The sequence below is a fragment of the Martes martes genome (genome assembly GCF_963455335.1).
Source record: "Martes martes genome assembly, chromosome: 5".
NCBI classification, from domain to species: domain Eukaryota; kingdom Metazoa; phylum Chordata; class Mammalia; order Carnivora; family Mustelidae; genus Martes; species Martes martes.
This window is the reverse complement of record NC_137892.1, coordinates 140,626,070-140,651,580: the sequence shown is the minus strand read 5'-3', so window position 1 is coordinate 140,651,580 and position 25,511 is coordinate 140,626,070. Positions and strand designations below refer to the sequence as shown.

The 25,511-nt window shown below is 44.8% G+C and overlaps 1 protein-coding gene across 1 annotated transcript in view; it reads left to right on the top strand.

Annotated features, from left to right (window-relative positions):
- The window catches only part of PDZD2 (PDZ domain containing 2), a gene marked incomplete at its 5' end in the record, with an annotated part of 227,963 nt that overhangs the window by 168,390 nt on the left and 34,062 nt on the right, over positions 1–25,511 (top strand). The window contains 7 exons of the mRNA XM_080805056.1: positions 10,768–10,879; positions 16,645–16,790; positions 19,794–19,913; positions 21,102–21,216; positions 23,284–23,357; positions 23,501–23,726; positions 24,890–25,007. Coding sequence (XP_080661182.1) covers positions 10,768–10,879; positions 16,645–16,790; positions 19,794–19,913; positions 21,102–21,216; positions 23,284–23,357; positions 23,501–23,726; positions 24,890–25,007 — 911 coding nt within the window. The remainder of the gene's footprint in view (positions 1–10,767; positions 10,880–16,644; positions 16,791–19,793; positions 19,914–21,101; positions 21,217–23,283; positions 23,358–23,500; positions 23,727–24,889; positions 25,008–25,511) is intronic.

Sequence of the window (25,511 nt, the reverse complement as noted above, 5' to 3'; positions counted from 1 at the left end):
AAAGATAAAATCACAAAGCATGGATGCCGAAGATGTTCTTAGAGGAAATTCCATGGTAGACCAGTAAGCCTGGTCTCCAGTAGCAGGTTCCTTAAGATGCCTCTTCTTGTCAGTACCTTCCTTTCAGCTGACTAAGTTATGTTTCTTTCTTTTTTTTTTTAAGATTTTATTTATTTATTTGACAGAGAGAGAGAGATCACAAGTAGGCAGAGAGGCAGGCAGAGAGAGAGAGAGCGAGGAGGAAGCAGGCTCCACACTGAGCAGAGAGCCCAATGTGAGGCTCCATCTCAGGACCCTGAGATCATGACCTGAGCCGAAGGCAGAGGCTTAACCCACTGAGCTACCGAGGCGCCCCTACTAAGTTATGTTTCTTAAAACTTCTCAGGTCTGTTCACAGTGACTTTGGTTAGGGATGAAGGTGGGCGGTAGAGGGCTAGGGTTTGAACTATTCCTACAGATGAGGGGCCAGCAGTTATCAGATCATACGCATTTCAGGCTTTGCTGGCCAGGCCCTGTTGCAACCGTTTACCTCCGCCTTTGTAGAGTAGAAGCAGTCATCGGCAATCAGAAAACTAATGGGCATGACTGTCTTCCACTAAAACTTCACAAAAACAGATCTGGAGCCAGATTTGGCCCCCAGGGAGCAGTTTGCCAACCCCTCGACAGATGATCATGTGTGAGCCTGGGGCAGCCTCTCTTCTTATTGCTTCCTATGGGGGCTTCCATGAACACGCCCCAGCTTTCCAGTCAGATTCTTCAAGAAGTGCACACCCTCAGAAATAGACATCAGCAAATAAGCGTGACGTTAGAACCAGTCCTGGAGAATGTGGAGGGTGCAAATCTTGTTGATCTGGAAAAGGCAGCAGAAGGCCTCAGGGTGACCCCCCGGAACCTGCCAGCACATCAAGCCTTTGTGGCAGTGTCTACAGCCCAACCAGTTACTCCCCATCTAAAACCTGCCTACATGGTGTGTTCAGTCAAAATGATCTTCTATTTTTCTAAGACAGATAATCATATAAAACTTTCTCTAGAGAAATATTTGTAGAGAGAAAACATTTGTATGGGACTGTCTTAATTCATACCTTATTTTCTTTCCTCCATCCCTCCCACTTGCTTCTTGGGTCTCTTTTAACATGCCTTTTTTTAAAAATATTTTATTTATTTATTTGACAGAGAGAGACACAGGGAGAAGGGGAACACAAGCAGGGTGAGTGAGAGAGGGAGAAGCAGGCTTCCTCACTGAGCAGGGAGCCCTATGTGGGGCTAGATCCCAGGACCCTGGGATCATGACCTGAGCAAAAGGCAGACGCTTAATGACTGAGCCACCCAGGTGCCCCATGCCTTTCTTTTCTGATAGCTCACCCACCTCTACGTTTTGTGTGTCTTGAGGTTATCCCACACACACACGATTTTATCATTCTGGTATTGAGGATAAAGAATATCAGGGGTGTCTGGGTGGCTCAGTCGGTTGAGTGTCCCGTTCTTGATTTTGGCTTGGGTTGCGATCTCAGGATTGTGGGATCGAGCGCCCCATCAGGCTCTGTGTTGGGTGTAGAGCATGCTTTAGATTCTCTCTCTCCCTCTCCCCTCCTTCGTCTTTCCCTCCCTTAAAAAAAAAAAAAAAAAAAAAAAGTCGTTGTTCTACTCCCAGAAATATGTCCAAGGAGAACAGGCAGCCAGCTCCTGCTGAGAAATGACCCAAAGATCTGCCTATAGTAGCCAGCCCACAAGCCAAAGAAGAGCTCCCGGCTCCACATTTTTCTCACCCACTAGCTCATGGAACACGGAGAGAATGATAGATTCCTGCTTTTTAGAGGACGTCTGCACTCGCCTTGTCTGAGTTTGAAATCAGTACCAAGGAGGGACATGTGCACATTCTCTTTGCGATCCGCATCTCCTGTTGTTTTTGAAGAACTGAGTCGCTTGAGGACGCTGTCCTCTCCTTGGGATGGTGACACATACAAACCTGCCACAGGGGAGGCAAACGTGGACCAGTGCGTGATGACCTTCCGACATCCTAAAGGTGATTTCTTTGCCTCAACTTTCCAAGGGACTAAGAAATCTTTCATTTGTATGCATAAACATCATCCAAATAATCAGCAACCAAGCATGTTAAGCCCATTCAGATTGTTTGGGAATGATCAATGGGAGGAAACCAGAAATAGGCTCAGAACAAGGACAATATTGTTTCATTTTCAGGGCCCCAGCCTGAACGCCTGGGTCCCCTATCAGTTGCGGCTTCTCCCCAGCTGCCTCTGACGCTCTGCACACTCGCTGTATGTGTACTAGAACATTCTGGGGTCTGGCAAGTTTTACTTTTCAGTTTCACTGTTTTCCTCTTCAGTCCCAAGTCCGCTTTGTTGGAAAGCAGTGACTCTAACGTAGCAGCGGATTTCTGTTTTAATTTCTGCAGTCAACTCACAGGCTTCTTGCTGCTTTGGGCTGATTTATTGTTGTTCTGATTCCCGTTTTCTGAATGGTTATTCATTCCCGGCCCTGGCCTCTCTGATGGCCATCTGGTTCTCCTTTGGTCACTCAAACATCTGCCCCAGAGATCTGGAAAATGAGCTTCCTTTGGCAGCCTAAAAATAATCTGAGTGTGAGTGAAGCATAAAAGGGAAATCGCCACGCTCCACTGTCCCATAGATACAGACCAGGGGGATGAGCCAGCACAGCCTCCTAGGGATTTGGAGCTTGGATATCTTCTGTCACATCTGCAGATTATTTTTTTTTCAAGTGCTGGGAACTGTAAAAACATGGCATGAACTGGGTGCAACCCGTCCTCCTGCAGTTTTCCTTGGGATCAGATTTGCTTGCGCAATGGAGATGGTTGGAGATGAAAGCCACACTTTGCATGGTTTGTTTGTAAGGCTTCAAAAGTTTGCTGAGAAAGACAGATGATGCTCAGGAGTCAACATTATATTAGTCACAGTGTGTCTAAGGGGATCTCGTAAATGGTTTGGACGGCAGTTATAGACCATTCCTAAGTACTAGACTTTTAACTTGGACCCAGGGGGCCTGTCTCTTAAGGTAATGGTGCTTTGCTCCTTGCCTCCAGAAGACTAAAGTTTACCCGAAGCTAAAACTCAATCCTAGGCTGTTTCTCCTACAAAATTATTTCTAGCTTCACTGTTCAGTACAGCTTTTCAGAGGGGCTACAAAGAGAGAAAATGTCAACACAATAATGATATTCAAATCATTACCATCCCAACAAATTCACACCTCCTTGTAAGTCATAATCCAAAGACATTAAAAATCAAAAGTCATTAACATCCAGTCTTAAGTTTCCTTCACCTTTTGAGTTAAAAACCAAAGCACTTAATGGCCTCCTTCAATTTCTCCTATTCTTCCTTTTGCTCCATTTTCACAAATGAGATTCTTGATGCCGGGGCACGTCTGCAGCCTCTGCAGCCTGGGCCACTTCTCACTGCGACAAATACGGCTCTTTCAGCTCCGAGAAAGTTCAGTTTGTTCAACAGCAAGTCTCTTGCATGCTTTCTCTTTTAGTGAAATGTGAATGGACAGAGAGTAAATGGACCTACACCCTTGACATTTAGAAAAATGAGCCAATCCCTCATGCCTAGACAGTTGTCCCAGGCAAACTTTTGTTCCCAGGACCTTATTTAATTTTGCCCAAAGACCACATCAAGAACTGTAAAACGTCTGAGATTTTCCACTACAGTTTCATGGCTGCTGCCACAAGACATGAGATTCCTGGGTCAGAGACAAACGACTTCGTTACGGATGGCACAGCAAGTAGCTTTTGGCTTTCTCCAATCCCGGTTTAGGATTCAGTCCCGGTTTAGAGCATCGTGTTTGCACACTGTCCCCCTGCATCCCCAAGGCCAGTAGGAATGATACAGAGGAGCTCGAGCAGATGCACAGGCAGTGGATTTGTATCGCAGCTGAGGAACCCGGATTGCTGGCAACCTGCATGTTTCATGACAGACTCCAAGCAGAGCGGACTGCTCTGCGCTCCAGAGAGAGACATTATCTTTGTTCTACTGGACGATAAACAAACCTGCCTTTTCCTCCAGAGACACTAGCTCTGACTTTCAAGGTGCTTTGCTTTGAAAAGATAGATAATCCAGAGTAAAAACAAGCCTATGCCTCAGTTCTCAAGCCACACAGAAATGGGAGAAGCCCTTGGAGGATGGTCTCCCGGCAGCGCATAGCAGAGGCCCAGTCGTATCAAATAAAGGACCGCTGATGAAAATAGTCTTGTCTCCTCTAAATACAACTCAGTCTGTGGCGGTTATTTAGAGTCCATGACCATGAATTTAAACTCAGCTGGCAGAAATCCTCCTCCCAATCTGGAGGAGGGAAATCAAGTTGGTTCTACTTAAAGTACTTTTCGTTTATATTCAAAATCTGCCTGATTTGCATTTGCACTTTGAGACGAAAGTAGCCCGCTGCCTGCTACACTGCATGGAGCGGGGTGGTGTGGACTGTGCCTCTGACAGAGGCTCTGTGTTCTCTGGGGCAGCCATTTTCGGTCCGGGGGCCCCCGTTTTCCATGTCCACCACCTCTTAGAAATGCAGAGAAGCGCTTAGACTAGAGAAAGCTGCGTTTCTCCTCCCCATTGATTCAGCTGGAAAAACACCCTCTGCAGGTTCATGGACCAGACCTGCTGCCGACGATTCTGAGGCTTACACCCCTAATAAGCTCGGGAGGGCTGCTACTTCTGCCACCTGCTCCCTGAGATTTGTCTTTCCTCCGGTTTTGAATGTTCCAGGGATTGAGGAACATGGCTTTTGGCTATATTTTGGGGTAGCAATCGGATATGTCTCTAGAGTTTCATCTCCATCTCCTTTTGGGAAGACTTCCTTGAGTTTCTGTTTAACCTGCTGTTTAAATGGACTCCTTCCTTCTCTCCCAGCCCTGCTTGCTGAGTCTGGGTGGTTTTTTTTATTTTGCTTTGTTTGGTTGTTTTTTTTAAACTTCCCCTGTTTCTTTGCTTTCTGACATAGACTTTTTTCCTAAAATACTATTCTAGATTCTGTCACGTGGGGCTCAGCACTGTGAAAGGCATGGAATCAATGAGTCTTCTGTTTCTAAAGTACCCTGTTTCTAAAGTTGTTCATATGCATCTAGACCACCACCACCTCTGAGCTGGTTAATTCCAGCCAGGAAATTTGCTCCTACCTGACCAACATCAAGTTCTGGCCTGTGATCATCCTGCGTAGCTCCCCTTGGCAGGTCTCATGTTTGCTTCCTGTCCGGTCGGAATCCCATACTTTTCTCAGGCCACTTCCGTCAGGCCAACAAAAATAACTGTGTCCCTTTCAAATTGGCCCAGGAATTTTTTTAAAATCTCCTCGTGGGTTTCTTTACCATTCACCTTCAGATCTGTACAAACTTTCTGATCCCTCTCAATCTCTTTCTGATCCCAAATCCTCTTACTCAAGCTCTGCTGTTCTTAAATCACCTCTCATTGTCTACTGGGCCTGAAACAGCCATCGGAGCCTCACTGCATTCTGTTCCCTGTGGTTTTGCCTCCTTTTCTCGGGTGGATTTCTTTAGTCCCCAGTCATGCCCTCCAATCTAGTAAAAACTAAAGTGTCTCCCTGTTCGTGTGAGGCCCGCTTTCACTGTGGTCGGGCACTGGCCTCCCAGACCTCACAGCCTCCTCTCCCCTTCAGACCTGCACGGCCTGTTGTCTGGGATCTCTACTTTTCCTTCACAGAAGTCTCGCTCTTCCTCTGGTTAATCGCCACACGGTTCTTGACTGTCTGTCTGCCACTGCTTCCGCTCGGATTGAGGCCAGAGTGTGTTCTCAGGTCATTCTTGCTGTCCCGTGCAGACCTGGCTTCCAGGAGCATGCATTTCCAAGAACATACATTTGAAACAGTTCTAAGCTGTTAGGTTTGCAGTAATTTTATGGAGTTTTTTTTTTTTTTTTTTTCTCATCGTGAATACAGCAAGATGGCATACCCATGGTGGGTCAGCGTTTGTCTTGCTTTGTTCATTCATTGAATGTGCTGCCGATTGTAGGTAGGAAGTGGAAATGTTTATCTCTGCAGTCTAGAGCTATAATCCCGGTCTGTGTCATCATCAAATCTAGAGGCACCCTGAGCCTTGGTGGGGAGAAAGCTGGAGGGGTTTTGTTTGGCTGCATCTTCACGGTACTTCTGGGGTACAGTTAGGTACTCTGCTAGTACTTTCAAGTGCACTGTTACCAAATCCTCATCCTAACCCTGTTAGATCATTACCAGATAATTTTAACACCTAAACCCTTTCAACCCGGCTCTGTTTGGACCAGGGCAATAGTGAACCACCGGGCCCCAGGCCCTGCCCCACTTCCATCAGCCTGGGCCTCCACGTTCATTATTAACTTTCTGGGTGATTCTGTTGCACACCAGAGTTCGTCCAGGTCATTCCCGATGCCTGGACAACATCAGATCCTTTCTAAATACCTGTGCCAGCCACTTTGCACTCTCACCATTGCTTAGCCTTGCCACATCCCTACTTCCAGAGACCCTTTATGGGCAACTCCTGAGCTTTGGGGCGTGGGGGCGGGGGAAGACTTTTCTGTTCAAACTGGGTTGCATTTCAGCTTTCTCTGACCCCAGCTTAGAATTCCATTTTCTCAAGTTGGATCCATTACCACATATTCGTCTGCTTACTGGTTTCCAGAATTTTGTTGCTGTTGTCTTCAACATTTTGTTGCTGTTCTCTTTGTCTGTGGGACTTTCATTTTAAAATCTCTTCTCTTTCATTTGAGTGTGGTTTCAAATGAAGGGGGAAAAAGGAGGGAAATCTGTCATCTTTAATCAGAAAACAATCACGTAGAGACGCCTGGGTGGCTCAGTTGGTTAAGCATCTGCCTTCAGCTCAGGTCATGATCCCAGGGTCCTGGAATCGAATCCTGCATCAGGCTTCTTGCTCAGAGGGGAGCCTGCTTCTCCCTCTCCCTCTGCCAACAGCTCCCCCTGCTTGTGTGCTCTCTCTGACAAATAAGTAAGTAAATAAACTTAAAAAAATAAACCAACTATCACTTAATTCTTTTTTTTTTTTTAGATTTTATTTATTTATTTATTTTGACAGACAGAGATCACAAGTAGGCAGAGAGGCAGGCAGAGAGAGAGGAGGAAGCAGGCTCCCCTCTGAGCAGAGAGCCCAATGCGGGGCTCAATCCCAGGACCCCAGGATCATGACCTGAGCTGAAGGCAGAGGCTTTAACCCACTGAGCCACCCAGGCACCCCTATCACTTAATTCTTAAACCCCATCTTTCATATGAGGACATTGAAGCTCAAGGAAGATGACTAATGGGCCTAAATTGCTAAAAACCAGAATTTTTTGTGTCCAGGCAGCTAGATTCTTAACCATTCTGCTCTACCACCTCACTGCAAAACCAGAAGCTAAAGATTCTTCTTCAGTGAGAGAGAATCTCATGGGCTACAAGTGTAGAAAACTGCTCAAACAGAACGGCTCTAACTTGGGAATTGGCAAATTATGTTAGATTCCATTAATATAATGGCATTGTTGTATAACACATGAATTAGAAATTGATCATGAATAATAGATTATACCAGCTGAACCAAAGGCTTTCCAGGAGAACTTTTTGCACATTTCATTTTAGAACAACTAAAATGACATCATTTCCAGAACAGTTTGATTTCTTCTGTGCATCTGAAAAAATAAAAATACAGCAAAGGGACTCTTTAGAGTGTGGACATTTTCAGACAATAGTCCGAAGACTGAAGAGAGGCACATTGTAATCAAAATTGCAATTTGTATGTTGTTATTTTCTGTTCCTTGAGTTCCAGGCCACCTCAAATCATGACAGACTGTTTTCTGTTGCAAGAGGAAAAGGATCTGTTTAAATTCAGAACCCTGTGCAGACACCTTCCAGGGGTTCAGAAATCAGATTGTGCTTCTGCCTTGAGCTCAACAGTGTGCATCTGAGCCTCTTTGCAGTGTCTTTAGGTCCATTCTGACCAGTTTAATCTTGGGCTTTCGGTGGTCATGTAACACACACCATCTTTTGCGTAAGATTTCCCTGGTACAAGGAATGGTATCGGTATTTTATAGATCACAGAAACCAAATGTCATCTCATTCTTTGGCACATTTGAGATTTTTTAAAAAAAAGAAGAAGAAGGTTATTCCTCAAGGCTGTGATTCTCTTCTAAACTGCCTCTCTCAGATTCTGAAAATAAAGAAGATTTGGCTGCGGCTGGGCTCGCATCACAAGAACACAGATTTTGACACAGCGCATGTTCGCTCTTGTAAAACTCCACGCTCCATCCCTGTGCACGTGACCCAGCCCAGGTCTCGGATATATGTTAGACACAAAAAGGTATTAATTACTTCAGGGTCTCCATTTATTTCCTCATCTATCGATGGAGAAAATATTTTTTTACCTTGGGACACATGTTTGCTGCCAACGTTAAATGGGAAAAATGTCAGGAATACGAACTACACAGTATGGTGCGGTATTGATCGCCCAACATGTTAACTCAATTAAAATGCATCTAAGGATGGAGGAAGGGAGAATCCTCGTGACGCATGAAGCTGGAAATCAGGAGACAGAGGAGTCTCAGCCTTGCCTGTAATGAGTTGAAAAGCCTTGGGCAGGTCACTTTCCTCTCGGTTACGCATATGAGGGCTTATGTCATCTCCAAACTTCCTTCGATTGCAAGAACTGGAGCCATGCTGGGAAAACAGAGGAAAAATGGCAGAAGGAAACTTCCGAAGTCTGGAAACAGTGGGTCGGGATTGTTTTCTTCCCTTGACAGGAGCTCCTCTGACGTGCTTTCTGATGGTCTGGGCCTTGGCAGCTGTGGAGTAACCCACGCCCTGACTGGGCACCGAGGAGGTAATGACCTACAAGCGGAGCCTGGGTCAGGTGGTCCGAGAGAAAGAACCAGGAACTTAACTCCGTCTCCAGCAATTGCTGTTTATGCTCCGGAGACAGGTTTTTCCCATAAAGCTTTTAAATTAAGCAAAGGGGGAGGCCCCGAGGCTTCTCTCTGGATTATTCTCATTTGCATGTCTCCTCCTGTGCCTCAGCTCTCTGGCCGGTCTCCAAGAGGGTTCTTCTGCACTGGGTATGAATTAAATGTTACAGTTTGGGGTTGGGAAAGACCTCCCTCTTGAGAATCTCTAAAATCATCCTCAGGATTCTATTCTTGTCTTTACTTCATAATTTAAACCTGGAGACCTGCCAATCCCCAACATTGTAATAGGGATTCACCAAATTTATCTTTGTTTTATGTATCGGGATTCATTTGCTTTCCCACGGCCCCTTCCTCAACTCGCCTGCATCTCCTCATTTCTCAGACCTTTTTTTCCCCTCTTTCTCATCTGGAGAGATACTTGAACTTGAAGGGGAAGAGGGAATTTTGCAAACCTTCTATATTACATGTAAGATTTACATATGGGGCGCCTGGGTGGCTCAGTACGTTAAAGCCTCTGCCTTCGGCTCGGGTCATGGTCTCAGGGTCCTGGGATCGAGTCCTGCGTCGGGCTCTCTGCTCAGCGGGGAGCCTGCTTCCCTTCCTCTCTCTCTGCCTGCCCCTCTTTCTACTTGTGATTTCTGTCTGTCAAATGGATAAAGATTTACATATGGAGCGCCTCGCTAGCTCAGACTGTGGAGCACGGCGCTCTTGATCTCGGAGTCATGAGTTTAAGCCCCATGTTGGGTGCGGAGCCTACTTAAAATACATATATATATATATATATATATATATATATATATAAAAGATTTCCATATAAACACTTACCTCTTAGAAGGAGGTAGAGTTTACCTGGGAGACTACTTTATGCATTTTCATATACTGAATTTGAAATAGTGTCTAATTTTTATTATCAGTTAACATTCAGGATTTGGGGCTTTTTTACATTATAATTATGTGACTTTTCAATGACTGTGAAGTGTTAAAGGATATCTTCTGTCTTTTTAAATTCATGTATGTTTGTTCACGTGAATCCTACCTGCTGTAATTAATATTACTTTTTCCCTCCAGAGCCGCCAAGGAAAATGAAATTTCAAATGGGAAAACTCTTTGTTTGATCTCATAAGTTTTATACATATAAATTTACTTCCAAATTTTTTAAATGAACTCTTAAGCATATAAGTCACCTTTTCTTCTCTAAAAAATGTAGTTTGTTGTTCTTGTTGTTTTTAGCATTTTTGGCTTTTCTGCAGACCTTGAGACTTTTCCTGCACCACGCCTCAGGGTCTGGGAGCATAGGTGTACAAAGCACAGACGTGCAGGCTGACTTTCCGGGGCTCCCTGCACGTGGCCCAAGCAGCGCTAATTAGTACTCAGGAATGTGGCACACAGTGTGGCTGACCCAAGGGGTGTAGTTATTTGGCTGCCCCCAAATTAATGTTTTACTATATTTCAGAATTGAGTTTAAATTTCTGGTTTCATCGTTCTTGCAGCTCACGCTGTAGGAAAAAGCACTAGCCACAAGCCAAGAGACCTGGGCTGTCTTTGTGGCTTTGTGACCCCTTGGGTGACCTTGACCAACAAGTTTCCTCCAGAAATGAAGGGGCCTCTGGGGCCGTTTCCACTTTGAAACCTGCTGTTTCTGTGCTGTGCAGGGCTGCTTGCTGAGGAGGAACTTGCCGGCATAAAGCTGTGTGGTTCCAGGTTATCTGAGGGGCTGTGCTTTGATCCCAGGAAGCTTTTTTTCCTCACGTGATACCTGTGCTGCTGCTCTGGTCTTCGAGCCTGGAGATAACTGCTGGGAGGGGATCTCATCGGTGATCGCTGGCCCTCCTCCCCCGTCAGCTCCGTGTTCTCTGCATTTCAGATGCCTGGGACAGATGAGTCCCAAGATTCGGGCGGCCCCGAGGAATCCAAGGGAAACCTGGAAAGTCCCAAACAGGGCAGCAGTAAAATGAAGCTCAAAAGTCGACTTTCAGGTGAGTGGAGCCCCGTGCCTGATGCGGCCTGCCCGAAAGTGCGCTTCTAGCCTCAGGAGTACGAAGATGAGAGTCATTAACAGAATGAGCACCTCCCCCTCCCCTTACAGCCTCCAAATTATTTTCCCTTTAGATAGTGCATGCCCCAAGCATAAAACTGCCTTCAGCCCGGCTGCCCAAGTGAATATTTTTACTTGAGTCATAATGAAGTGAATGTCAACATCTCCGCTTGTCTCTGCTCAAACCTAAATTTCCTGTGTGTGTGGTTCATTGACTTGCACAGAACTTCAGGTGACCCGTGCCCTGTGGAACATTCCTAGTGGCCTGTCTTCCCGGCAAATGGCCCTCTCCCCCAAGCCCTTGGTCGACCAGAACCAGGGGCAAAGAGCTATTGACTTAATAGGAAATCTGCATCTCAATGAAGCAGGCAGAAAAATAGGATGGGAGTTGCAGCTCGGTAGACAAAGAGATTTCACATTTCCTGGGTATAACCTCATAGCAGCTGGCCCGTGCTCCGAGTTAGAAAGTTCTTGTTGAAAGCAGAGGCCCCATGGGGTGCCTGGGTGGCTCAGGTCATGATCCTGGAGTTCTAGGATCGAGTCCTACATTAGGGCTCCCTGCTCAGTGGGGAGTCTGCTTCTCCCTCTGACCTTCCCCCTCTCATGCTCGCTCTCGCTCTCTCTCTCTCTCTCTCTCTCTCTCTCATTCTTTCCCTCTCAAATAAATAAAATCTTAAAAAAAAAAAAAAGAAAAAGAAAGCAAGCAAGCAGAGGCCACATACAAGAACCTATTATGATCCAAGGGTCCTAGGCACCCACTCCCTGATGGGCTCTTTCCCCTATTAAACAACAAACAAACCAAAAACCCCTGAAAGTTACATTTTGTGTCTGCATTGGTATATAGGTACAAGCTGGATTCTTTATTATCTCTTCATTATCGTGATGTTTACACTTAAAACTTTCTTATGGCCCCTCTGCACTGTGTCTGCTGGCCTGACGGAGAGGCCCGCGCCCTGGCTGCCTCCCCTTGAAAGGTGTCTCATGAGACCTTGGGCGGCTGACTTCAAGCCCCTGAACTTCCTCTCCCTCACCTGAGAAAAGGAGATAATAATCCTGACTTTGAAAGGGTGAGCAGATTAAAAAACAAACAAAACACATAAACGAGTGGCCAACCAAAGCACAAGGTGTGTCAACACCCAAAACATGCCACGCTCCTCTTGGGCACAAACCCATGTGGAGGGGTGCTGTCTGTGCCACCACCCAGGACCCCTGCCACCCCCGCCCCTGTCGCCACTGCCTGGCCCTCTGCTGAGCTGTTCTCAGGTAAAGCGACTGGTATAGGACCCTAAAACATATCTGTTTCTTTTAACAAACCAGAGTAACAAAGTGAATTAGTCTGTTCGTAACTCACAATAGTTAGGCAGTGTCTATCAGAACGCGGGGTGGTGACCAGTGAAATGGCCAGAGGCTGATAAGTTGGAGGGGAGACATCGTGCCTGAGGTCCTCACGCGGAGACACCGCCCAGCTCCCCCGAGACCCTGAGAACAGCAGAGAGAAATGCATTTCATTCTTGTGTGTGTTTGGGGCCTGAACGTCACAGGGGCGTAGCAGATGAAGAGCTTTAGGCCAGCTGTCTTGGCGCAGTTAATCAACACCTTATCAACAGTCCCCAGGAGGGCCACAGAGCTCTGGGGAAGTATTGGGGACCTTTGAAACCCATACGGTCACATTCCTCATTTTATGGATGAGACCAGAGGAGTTAAGGGAATCCCAAAGGTCACTCACTCAGTGCCAGCAAAAAGATCTGCCTCCCAGATAGTTCTTCTTATGAACCCTGGCTTCCTGAGAATCTTGATGGGAATCGTGCTTCCCAGGCTGGGGCTATATGGATATAGACTTGGGGATGGGGAGATAGCTGGGGACCTTTCACATCATAATTCTCTAATGCTGTTTATGCTATTAATTTAGAACAAGCAGCACGTTCAGCTGAGTAAAATCCACAGCTGGTTGTTGTTTGCCACAAATGGAGGTCACCCTCTCTTCCTGTCCTTCCCAGACACCTGGGGCCATAATAAGCGAATTTGTATGACAGGCATGAAGCCGGGGAGAACTGTGTTCACTTCTCAGCCCTGCTGTGACTTGACCTGAGACCAGTGACTAGACTTCTCTGGGTCTCTGTTACTTTGGGTGTAGAGGGAGGATTATACCATACGTTTGTTCTGTAAATCAGTGCCCCGTCTCGGTTGAAAGATGGATTTGAGAGAGGGAACGCGGCGCTGCCCCTGCGGGTACGGCAGCAATGGCCCACCCCACCCCTGCCGACGTTAACATCACATTCGTCACTGTCATGTCCAACCTTATTATCATTGTTGTCTCCTCTTTCCCTGTCAAGAGGGGAAGATGCTTGAATAGTTTCAGACAGGAATGTTCTCGAGGACTTTAGCTGGTGATAAGGCACGCAACAGGAGGTATGAAGATGGAAGTCTGTCTGGGTCGTGGTGCTCAGGGGAGGCATCCAGAGGACACAGGGTGAAGGAGGGCCAGGGCCTTGGCAAGATCTGACAGAACCCGAGAGGAAGCCAACGGTGGTCTGGACAAGCGAGAAAATGCGCCAGAAATGTTTAGGGACAATGAGGGAAAATTGGTTAGAGAAGTTTTTAGCACCTGTTTTTCCTCCTCAGCTTTCCGAAAGATCCAGTAATCGAACAAGAACCACAATTAAATCCAGCAGAGCTTGTCAGGGAGATTAGGGGTAAGGAGCCCCTCGGGGAGGGCGCTGATGGTGCCGGCAAAGTGAGGTAAAATGTCAGGTGATATTTATAGGCTCCCCAGTATTGGAAAGGCTGCGGGAGGAGGACAGATCCTCTCCTTTGAGAATCAGCAGGCCAGAGCCACAAATTCATGGAGCAGGGCGGTGGGAGATACGGCTGGAAAAGTAATTTCAGACCTAGGAAGGCGGCTTACGGAGCTGGGTCTTCATTCAGTGCCGTGAAATATGTTCAGCCTGAAGACATGTGAATACAGGAGATTTTAATGTGATCACCTGCTAATTTGTCTGTCCTGTAAACTTGGATTTTTATTTCCTAGTTTCTGAAAGCGAGTCACTCTGGTATTCGCGTGTTGGTATCTTATCTACAGACACTACCGTATGTGGTTTCTCTTCTGTTGAGGCAAGTGCCCCCCGTCAGCTCAAAAGGCACTTTCTTCTAATAAATCTTTTTCAGATGAGTAAGCATGCCAAGATGGAGTAATCTGGCCATGAATTAGTAAGTCCTGAATTATTAAGGAGGTTCTGTAAAAAAGTTCCAGCCATCTCCGCTAAGATTTTTGCCTCGTCTGGCTCCAGAATGACTAAAGTGATTTTATAGAACATTTTTCCTGATACCCTAACCTGAATTTTCCTTACTTCATACTGCCTTTTTTGCCAGCAGGGTTCCCTTTTAATTTTGGTATTTTTGATTTATCCGTGTTAATACCCTACATTTGTGATCTTTTTAAATGGAAATTTCTCTTTGATTGCAAAGGAGTCTCAGGTGTTTGAAAACCTGTATCACAAAGTTAATATGTAGGTTTTGAAACACCAGGCTTTTAGTGATGTTCATGTTAATATAACTGTATCAGCACTCTTCCAACTTTTCATCACCATTACTCAATATATTATTTTTAAAAGAATCCAGAATCATCCTGTTTTATTCCATGAAAAACTTTCTGAAAAACGTTTAAGTAAATTGAATTTTAGGTCATCAAATAAAACATAGTCTAGGAGAATTTGATATTACGAAGAATCTGTATGTGTATATAGCTATGCACACACATATGTATGATACATTCATAATGTATCATGTAAACATTGTGATGTGATTTTAGCTATATTCAGTGTAATTGAGCCATCTTTTAAAATTAATTCCCTTAAACTATCTTGTTTTAAAATAGCATATGATATAAGCTAAGTATTGATAAAGGTGTCTTTAAAAATTACTACAAAAATTTCTTAAGACACAGAGTTCTAAGCATAAAGGGAAAAATTGATACATTATACGTTAAATTACGAATTTTTGTTCATGTAAAAATACCATAAGAGTGAAAAAGGCAAGTCACAGACATGGAGAGGATATCTTCAATACATAGATCCCATGAAGGACTCATATCTAAAACATTAACGATAGAAAAATAAAAACTCCTATAAGTCAACAACAAAAAGACAGAAACCTATTAAAAGAATAAGCAAAACAGGCACTTTACAACTTTATCAGGGAAAAAAAAGCCACTGTACAAATTTACAAAAGTTAAAACAGCCAACAAATTTTTGAAAGAAGCTCAGTCACATTGGTCATCAGTGGAATGTAAATTAAAAACCACAAGAGGGCCCCTGGCTGGCTTGGTTGGTGGTGTGTGGGACTCTTGATCTTGGGCTTATGAGTTTAAGCCCCACATTGGATGTAGAGATTACTTGAAAATAAAATCTTAAAAAAAAAAAGTGAAATATCATTATGTACCTATGAGATTGGCTGAAATTTAAAAAACTGACACCACCAAGTATGACGATGATATGGGGAAAGTAGGACTCCCATACGGTGGTGTTGCAGCATTGGGAAAGGTGGCTGTGTACTCGTAGCTCAGCAGCTCTGTCCTAGGTCTGCACCCCACACATGGGATTCCTATGAGAATGTTCTGTAACAGTCTGTTCTAGATCAGGGGTCAGCAAACTACCACCCACAGCTGTATTTGTATGGACCACAAGCTAGAAGTACTTTCTGTGTCTTCAGTGGATTCAAAAAAAGAGAGAGAGAGAGAGAATATGCAGCAGAGACCGTCTGTGGCCCATAGAGCCTAAAACATTTGCTATCAGGCCTTTACAAAAAAAAAAAAAAAAAGTTGTTGACCCTTGTTCTAGAACTGAAACCGGAAACAAAGCAAGTGTTCAACAGCAACAGAATGGATAGCCAAACTGTGGTAACTGTGGTATGTTTATACAATGGAGTAGTATACAGAAATGGGATGAACAGACTATTAGCACCAACATGGGGACTTTTGCAAGTAGATGCTAAGAGTGAAGAACAAGATACAAAAGGTACATATCTTACGTGTTCATTTATATAAAGTTCAAAAATAGGCAAAAGTCATCTCTGATGTTGGAAGTCGGGATAATGGTTACCATGGATGAAGGCTGGTTAGTGATGCCAGAGCGGCTTTTGAGTTCCAGAAATATTCTGTTTCTTGGTCTGACTGTTGTTTTCTGGAACATTCACTTTGTGAAATTTCATGGAACTCTACACTTACGACTAGTGCAAATTTCTATGAGATTTTATTCTTTAATAAAGAAGTTTATTTAACAAGTCATTACATGGGGGGAAAAAAAAAAAGCACCTGCCCCCAACAAGGAAGTGTACCAAACAGAGTAATGTTCCTCCATCACTAGAAAACCATCTACTGGTAGCTTTCTCACTGTTGTTTACTGCCTTGTCAACACTGGCTACATCTTACTCAGATGAAACGTGTACATTTTCCCATATCCAGTCTGGTTCCTTCAAAGACTGTCACTTGCTTCGTTATCTGGCATTAATGGCCCCAACGGACCCCCAGCTTAGGCAGAGCTTATTGGTAGAAAGCAATGAGCTACTGAGCTCATCTAATATTTTGAAAGTACACCAGGCTTTCTAAAGACCATATAATATAGAGGTAAATCCAACAAGTTTATGCCTGTGATACTCATAACATTCTTTCCATCCCATATCACGCCATGTTTTTCTCCGTGTTTTCACAAGGGGGTGTACACCGTCTGGAGTCTGTTGAAGAATATAATGAGCTGATGGTGCGAAATGGGGACCCCAGGGTCAGGATGTTGGAAGTCTCCCGAGATGGCCGAAAGCACTCTCTTCCCCAGTTGCTGGACTCTACTGGGACATCACAGGTAGGACAGTACCATGGAGCCTTTCATTTTCTCAGACTGTCATAGTTGCCTGGTTAGGGATGTAAGAGCATGTTTCCACCCCTGGGTCTTGGGGCTTTCTTTTATTCTTTCAGAGACCAACAAGAGCATCCTTCTGGGGAAGAGCTGCCCACCTGTGTGGGCAGGGGTGTTTGGGACTAGAGATGTAGCACAGAGAGCGAGGTCTATCTGTGGAGGCTAGGAAGAAGTCAGCCCAGGATTTGAAAACAGTAGAGAAAAATAATCCTTTGTTGGATCTCGACATCTTGATCCCCTTCCTACTGTGTGTTTTGGACCTGAGAGCTGCTTTCAACTGCCAGGAGACAATGGCGCCTCACGGTCTGTGGTCAACCACCATCGCTTGTTCAATGGGCGCGTCAGGTGTCAGCGTAACCATTGGGTGGGTGGGTGAGTGTTGGGTCGTGTGAAGTGGGGGGAGTGCATGTGTGTGCCTATACTATGTCTGGGATTTTACCTGTTACTTAGTAGTGGTTCAAATAGACAAGGTCAGAGGATTGTCGTTGGGGGTAAAGGAGGCAATGATGTTAATATTCCAGGACCCACCCCAGAAGAGCTCAGGGCTCCCTAATTCTTCACAGGGCTCTTCCGCAATTACATTATCCTCAGTCCAGTTACAAGTGGGTAGAGAGCTCCCAACCGAGTTGAAGGCAGGCTCCGTCTCTGGGGAACTCATGGAGTGTTCTTGCAGTCCCGGCACCGTCAGCCAGAGGGCTCAAGAGAAACCATTGGCATCTTGCCTACGGCGAAGCAGAGATGGAAACGGAGGGTGGAGCAGTGACATCCATAAGTGCATGTAGACTCATGAATCAGAGATGAAAAGGTCCTGGGGCAGGTCATCTGGCTCAAGTCATTCCTTTGGGTGTGTTATCACCATTTTACAGATGGGCCAGTGAATCTCAAAGAGAGTATTTCACTCAAAGTGATTTGCCAGAATCCCTGGGAAGAACGTTTTACCTAGCCAGTCAAATAACAAGCGCCCGTGTTCCAGAGGCAGCTGCTGATCAGGTTATTTTGTGTGGAATCTACCCAAAGACAACTTGAGTCGGGACATGGAGAAAAAGCAGAGCGGAAAACCTGCGTGGGTCCTGGTTAAAACTCCTCCAGACCCGTGACTGGAGACAAGCCTGTGACCTGCTCAGAATGATCCAGCTGGACCAGCAGAGTCAGGAGGTGGACCAGAAAGTCGGAGGAGAACCACTTGTCAGGCTGTTTTGGTTAGCGCAGAAAGTAAGAGAGGCTTTCCTGCCATCACAGCCAAGGACGCCTGAGGTGATTTCTTAAGTGACCTGCTGAGAAACCTGACCATACTTAGAGCCCAGAAATACCTATTTCTGACGAAGCTCCTAGAAAGCACAGGCAGGTAATATTTTAGAGGAGAGATTTTTTTTCCCCTGGTCAAAATGTCCTTTTTCTTTTCTTCCTTTCTGCTCATTTCTTTTTCTACCTGGATTCACCCTCCTTTTCCCTTGTTCTCTCTCCCTCCCCTACAAAGCATTGCGGAGGGTAGAGCCACCCAATACAGCTTTCCACCAGGATGGAGATATCTTATGTCCGTCCTGTCCAGTATGGTAGCCCCTTGTGTCTCCTGAGCACATGAGACATGGGCAGTGAGACTGAGGAGTGTATTTCTAATTTTAATCTTTGTTTAAGTATTGGCAGCCAGAGGTGACTGGTGGCTGCCGTCTTGGACAGTGGAGGTCTGAGAAGTGCAGTGGGACCCCTGAAGCTCATCAAGAGAATAAGGCAGTGTGCAGGCCTCTGGTTCCCACGGGCTCCCAAAGGGGAGATGGCAGGAGGTGCAGCTGGAGAGAGAATTCCCTTACAAGTCCACACATGAACTCCGTATTTGAGGGCTGGAAACCCAAGGGCTATGTCTGGCCATCTCCATGATGGTTTCAGTAAAAGGGCAGTAACCCTGCCAAGCCAACATTTTTTAAATAAATTAGAGTCTGGGAGGCCAGCATAGCTAGCAGATATTTTGTAAAACTGCAAAATAGAATTGTTCTAAGCTGCCAGGAATACAAAAATATCATTAGCAGACATCTCATTTCTACCTTTAGATGTAGAATAGACTAAGGCTAGAAACTATTTTCTGATGTCTCTCTTCTCAGATTAAGCACGAAGTGATTTTTTTTTCCTTTTTTGCTTATGCTGGACTATCTGTCTCGTTTCAGAGATTTATTATTCTAAGAAGAAGAGCAAGAAGATAGATTGTAAAAGTGCTTTAGCAACAGATTTGCTTAAAGTCTTGTTTATGTTCTAAACGGTGAACCCTGCTTGTACACGTGTACGTGTGGGTGATGGACAGGAAAGGGATTGAGATGTGAGCTCCTGCGTGCCAGCACCGGGGGAAAGGGTAGCTGATGGGAAAGTATTTTATTTTCCAAATGTGAGGGGTTAGAACTGAAGCTGCTGCCCTTTGTCAGTGGGGTGTTTTATGTGGAATAACAGTTGTCGGGGTTTGCGGTTTGGGTTTTAATAAGAAACAAGGGCTTGCTACGTTTTCGGTTGAGTGAATTCAGCTTAAAATGGCAAGATACTTTCTAACCATGATGGTGAACGGGTGGGGGTAGGGAGCGGCTCCCAGGGAGAACCTGGCCACGGGCTAGCCCTCCTACGTCTCTGAGGCCTCTCGGCTTCCGGTTCCTGACTCCATTCCAGAAAGCAAGTAGGAGGATGCGCGGGGCACCGTCAAAGGAAGGGCGCCACTGGGTGCCTGCAGCCTCCAGGCGGCTTCTTCTGCGACGAGGGCAGCACCGCGTGGCGTGCGACAGCGGGGGCTGGTCCTCTAATGGTGTCTATCCCAAGCTCCTTCACGCTGCTGGGCCAGAGATGGAGCAGGGAGAAATGGCTGTCGAACCCAAAAGACAACTGAGATTTTCAAAATCTGGATATATTTCTATGCCAGAGGCCCCAGAAGGGTCCACGCGACTATCCCTGACTTTGCCTTGTGCTGACTTATAGGAATATCACATTGTAAAGAAGTCCACGCGCTCCCTGAGCACCACGCAGGTGGAGTCCCCGTGGAGACTCATCCGGCCTTCGGTCATCTCCATCATCGGGCTTTACAAAGAAAAGGGCAAGGTGAGCTCCTTTCTGCTTACTCTTTTGGCCCAGGTGAATGTTAGCATCTGCTTCTTACATGGTTACCTTTATTGCTGGTTTTTTTTTTAATTTTTTTTAATTTATTTGACAGACAGAGATAACAAGTAGGCAGAGAGGCAGGCAGAGAGGCAGGCAGAGAGAGAGGGGGAAGCAGACTCCCCACTGAGCAGAGACCCCCCCCCCGATGTGGGGCTCGATCCCAGGACCCCGAGATCATGACCTGAGCCGAAGGCAGAGGCTTTAACCCACTGAGCCACCCAGGCACCCCTGGTGTTGTTGTTTTTTTTTTTTTTAATGCATTTTATTTTATTTATTCATGAGAGAGAGAGAGGGAGAGAGAGAGAGGCTCCCCAAGGAGCAGGGAGCCCAATATGGGACTCGATCCCACAACCCTGCCATGACCCGAGCCGAAGGCAGACACTAAACCTACTGAGCCACTCACGCACCCTAGCTTTATTACTTTTTTTAATAGAAATAAAATTAAAAGGTACAAAGAGGAATAGATTGAGTGGCCTTTGTGTAGATTAGAGGGGATTCCCTTGCCTCCTCTCCCAGGGGCTGCTGAGTGAGACACGCCCTCTTGGCCTCACGACATAAGGAGTCACCTGCTCCTGGGAGCTCGGGCACAGAGTGGGGTGGACTGAATGCTCCAACATTTAAGACTATTGAAAGAAAAGCCACTCCTGCAGCTGTAGGAGATTTTTCCTCATTATCCTTCTGAATGAATTTCATAGCATTGCCTTTATCACAGAGAATAATACAAATAAGTTGATATTATACAAATACCAAAGCATCCATTTTGATATTACACAAAATGGGAAGACTGACACCAAAGAATAAAATAAATATGGCACCCAAATTGTACGAAATGACTCTCCTGAGCTATTCATTGATCCATGCAAAATTGCCGTTTTTGAAGATCATAGGTTGTCAAATACTGGCAAGTTCACATGTTTCAAGCTAAAACTTTCTCCCTTTAATGTAATGTGTAGCTAGTACAGTGCAAATAGATCTGAGGAAGGAAGTGGAAAAGAGAATGCAAATTTAAATTTATAGCCAGTTAGCTTAACTCTGAGCCTACCTGGGAAGGAGGCCTCAGTTAAATAGAAATAAGAGCAGATGCCCTCAGTAAATACTGCTTTAACAACCTTTCTGCTTGGGGTGTAGGGCCTTGGCTTTAGCATTGCTGGAGGTCGAGACTGCATTCGAGGACAGATGGGGATTTTTGTCAAGACCATTTTCCCAAATGGATCAGCTGCAGAGGATGGAAGACTTAAAGAAGGTAGGAGAAAGCCTCTCGGTGGTTCTCAGTGGTGGTGGGCTCTGATTCCGTCACCCTTGCAAGATGTGAAGCCAGTGGCACAGCAGCTAAGGCCATGGGCTTGGGGGTCAAGTAGACCTGAGCTGAATCTAATACTTACTACATCATGACCTTGGACAGTTGATGTAACCTGAGCTTCACTTTCCTTAGTTTGTAAACTTTGGAATATTAGTACCTATCTCGAGGAGTCATTGTGGGGATTAAAGGAGATGATGTGGGGAATGATTTGATATTTTTTATTTGGGTCTTTAAATGTCTGTCTTGTCCCCTTGGTTCTTAATCATGTTCCTTGCCTTGAAAATTCCTAAGAGCTTACAGGCCATTTTTGCCTCAGGGCCAGAGTGCGTGCGTGCATGTGTGCGTGCGTGTGTGTACCTTTTATATTCTCCATAGTCCCTGCCATTTTGCAATTTTGCAGAAACATACTAAATGAGTACGTTTTTTCCTCCCAGCTTTATTGGGATGTAATTGATCCATAATTTCTAGGCAGAGCTACCCTAGGAGCCTATATGGTAATGTTCAGACGTGACCAGGCTTATTTTGAGGACAGAATATTTATTTCTTTCTCTTTGAAGAAGGATTAACTCCCAGGTGATATTTGTAGCTAGTTTCAGAACAATGTAAAATTCTAACGGAGCATTTTTATAATGGATGTGCCATGTGTTCATTTGATTGAAATTCATCCTACAGTAACTGGTAGAATGGAGACAAATGGAGGAAAAATCAATAGTAAAGGTTAATAGCACTTGATTCTCCTAAATACTGTTTTTTCATACATGTTCATTTACCATAAAGGTAAATCATTGGAATGTATTTCCAATGTGTTGAATGATCTTTTAAAAATCTTGCATAAAGATTTTTAAAAGCATGAGCAATCATTTTAATGATCGTATCCTTTTCCCGTGTGGAAGCAAACCAAAAACCTCACCTAGTTAGGTGATTATTTTTAAACAGATTATTTCACTTCTTTTACAACCTCTGTAATGGCATTAGAGAGAAGGCACACAAATGCCTGGGCTACTGCTACATTTTCAAACTCACCTACAGGATTCCTTAAGTGGAGTCCACGGTCCATGAGAGGTGAAAAGGTGTGTTCTGATGCTGATTTACACTTTGTTATAGGTAAGGGAAGTCCCTCTTTTGTCCTGAACTGCTGTTCAAAGTTCATCTGTTCTTCTCTTGGGGGCCCCTTCGTAGTGTTTTTGATGAACTGTTATTCCAAAACACAGACCATGTTACCAGAGTACAAACCAAAAACAAACTCTGATAAGTCCACAGGATGTCCGAGTTCTTTTCTGTTCCCAGCAGACTCTGTCAACAGCTGGAAAAATGACCTGACTGTACCTTCCTGGGCTTGAAGATGAGGAGGAATCCAGGATAGTTTGGGAGAAAGAGAGAGAGAATGAATGAATGAGAGAGCAGTTTGGATTAGCCCACGATAATCTCTTAGAAGCGTGGAGTAATTGACCAGCACCGTGACTGGGAACCCGGAACGGCATCAGTAACCCCTGGCATCCAGACTATTTCTGGAGGCAGGGCTGCCGTTCTTAAATAATATCTCAAAAGTTTTTTGTCTCTGTTATTAAAACCATTGTCCACACCCCAGGATGGTTGTCCAAGCTCAAAAATCTTGTCTTCTGCAAATACAGAAGTGGCTTTCTCACGTGTTGTGTATGTTCATGCTTTCTTGCCGGTTGGCTTACGTTTTTAAACAGATACTCTGAGGAAAGACTTGGGCCTCATTATTGCATTTTGATCTCTAACCTTGGGACACTTACTATCAAACTTGGCAATGACTAAACAATAAGGTCTGGGGACTTCCCCTGGTTGTTTTCATTAAAGATGGAGATGCAGAAATACTGAGAAAGGATATGCATTATTAGCTGTCCCATTTTTTGAAGTTCCCGGGAGCTAAGCGAATGGAAACACACTGGAACAATAAAAATCATCTTGTAGAATTGTAAATGGGGTTCCATATGCTGTCCTCTTCTGAAGCTCGATGTTAACGGAATCCTGTTTGGTCACCAGGGGATGAAATCCTCGATGTCAACGGAATACCAATAAAGGGCTTGACGTTCCAAGAAGCCATTCACACCTTTAAGGTAACAACATTCTTATCTCCTTTGTCTTCTTTATTTTTTGTCCTTTATTTCCTTCTGGTTTGGGTTTGAGATTTTTTTTCCCCTACCCTTTGATCTCGGAACAGTCTGAATGTTTTAGCCCTCCTCTCTTCTTGTCTTTCCAGCAAATCCGGAGTGGATTGTTTGTCTTAACAGTACGCACAAAGTTACTGAGCCCAAGCCTCACGCCCTGCTCCACACCCACACACATGAGCAGATCCAGCTCCCCGAACTTCAACACCAGCGCGGGCAGCTCAGCCACAGGCCCCGAGGAAGGCAGCTCTTTGTCCCTGGGTCGGAAGGCCCCCGGGCCCAAGGACAGGATCGTCATGGAAGTAACACTGAACAAAGGTGATACCAGCTCTTCCTCGCTTTCATCATATTCTCTTGAGTAACAATTTGCAATCTGGGCTTGGGTTAACTTTTTCTATTTTTTCTATAAATTGTTCTCTTGGAACAATCTGCTGCCAACAACACATGGTATTCTCTAAATGGACAATGGGATCAAAAGTAGAGGTTTTGGTCCTTTCACTGAAAAAATGAAAAGAAGTTACCACTAGCACAAAGTCTTTTAAGCTCTTCCCAGATGAATCACTGTGTGTCAGAAACCTGTGTTAAAAAAACAAAACAAAACAAAAGAACAAAAAAAATCACTGACTGGTTTAATTCTGGGGCTAATATAAAATTTTAAAGAACAGGGGCACGTGGGTGGCTCAGTCAATTAAGCATCTGCCTTTGGCTCAGGTTATGATCCCAGGGTCCTGGGATAGAGCTCCGCATGGGGCGCCCTGCTCAGCCAGGAGTCTGCTTCTCTCGCTCCCAATGCGCCTCCCCCTACTCGTGTGCTCATTCTCTCTCTCTCTCAATTAAATAAAAAATCTTCAAAAAAATTTTAAAGAACAAAAGATTATAGTTAAGAAAACAGGTAACAACTAAAAGTTGTGAGTCTTCACCAAATCTTACTGCTTTTCAACTTTCTTTACTTTTCCTCTACACCTACTATGGAAATATGGTAAGCAATTAAATAGCTAGGAGATTAGTTGCTGGGGGGAAAAAAAAAGGCAAATGAAAGGAAACCTAAAGCTGTGTATCCAGAATAACAAATACTGGGGGCCCCTGGCAGGCCCAGTCGGTGGAACTCACGGCTCTTGATCTCAGAATTGTGAGTTGCAGCCCCATGTTGGGTGTAGAGATTACTTAAAGTCTTTTAAAAATATATGTATTACTTTGACTCTGCCTATTCCCAAAAACAGATTTGCGGAGGCTCCTAAGACAAAGCAGAGAACGGACCGCTGAATGATTCACACAGCCCATAGTTAGCCCCCAGTTCTGCCATGGACTCATTTCATTTACAGACTAGGGTGATGTTGACAAAGAAAAGCAGGATTTCCATTCTGAGTCTGATCACAAATAAATGGTTATTGGTCTGAATATATATTAATGCAGCTTCAGATCACTTATACTTTTTTGTTTGTTTTTGTTTTCTTGTTTTCTGTGACCAATGCCTCTCACAGAGCCAAGGGTTGGGTTAGGCATCGGTGCCTGCTGCCTGGCTCTGGACAACAGCCCTCCGGGGATCTACATTCACAGCCTGGCCCCCGGATCCGTGGCCAAGATGGAGAGCAACCTGAGGTTCGTTGTGAAGCCAATCGTACAGGCTTCTCGAGTGTTAATGAATGAAGGAATTAATGTACACGTGAGGTACCCTGCCCTATTTAACATCCTTGTGTGAGATCCTCAACTTTTGTATTACTGGCACTAATACAGCCAAGATTACAATTAATAGCATTTCCTGAAAGATGAAAAGGTAATCTAAATGAAACTGGGTTGACACAGAGAACTCTAGATCTTGGCTTGCCTATTTTGATCTGTTTGGACTCAGAAGCTCAGTTTCAGAAACTTGACAGAATACAACTCTGTACAGATATCTATGATTATCTAAGTATTCCCTTTCATGTTTATATTCACTTATGCAAAATTCACATCTGATGCCGGGAACTGCTCCTAACAGTTCATGATCACTAGATACAAAGAGTCCCAAAATCCTGCCCTTCCTTCAACAGGAGACCTTTGTGATTGAGCATGACATCTTGAGGCTTTCCTGTTGTTTCATTTCTTTTTGCATGATGTTGTCTA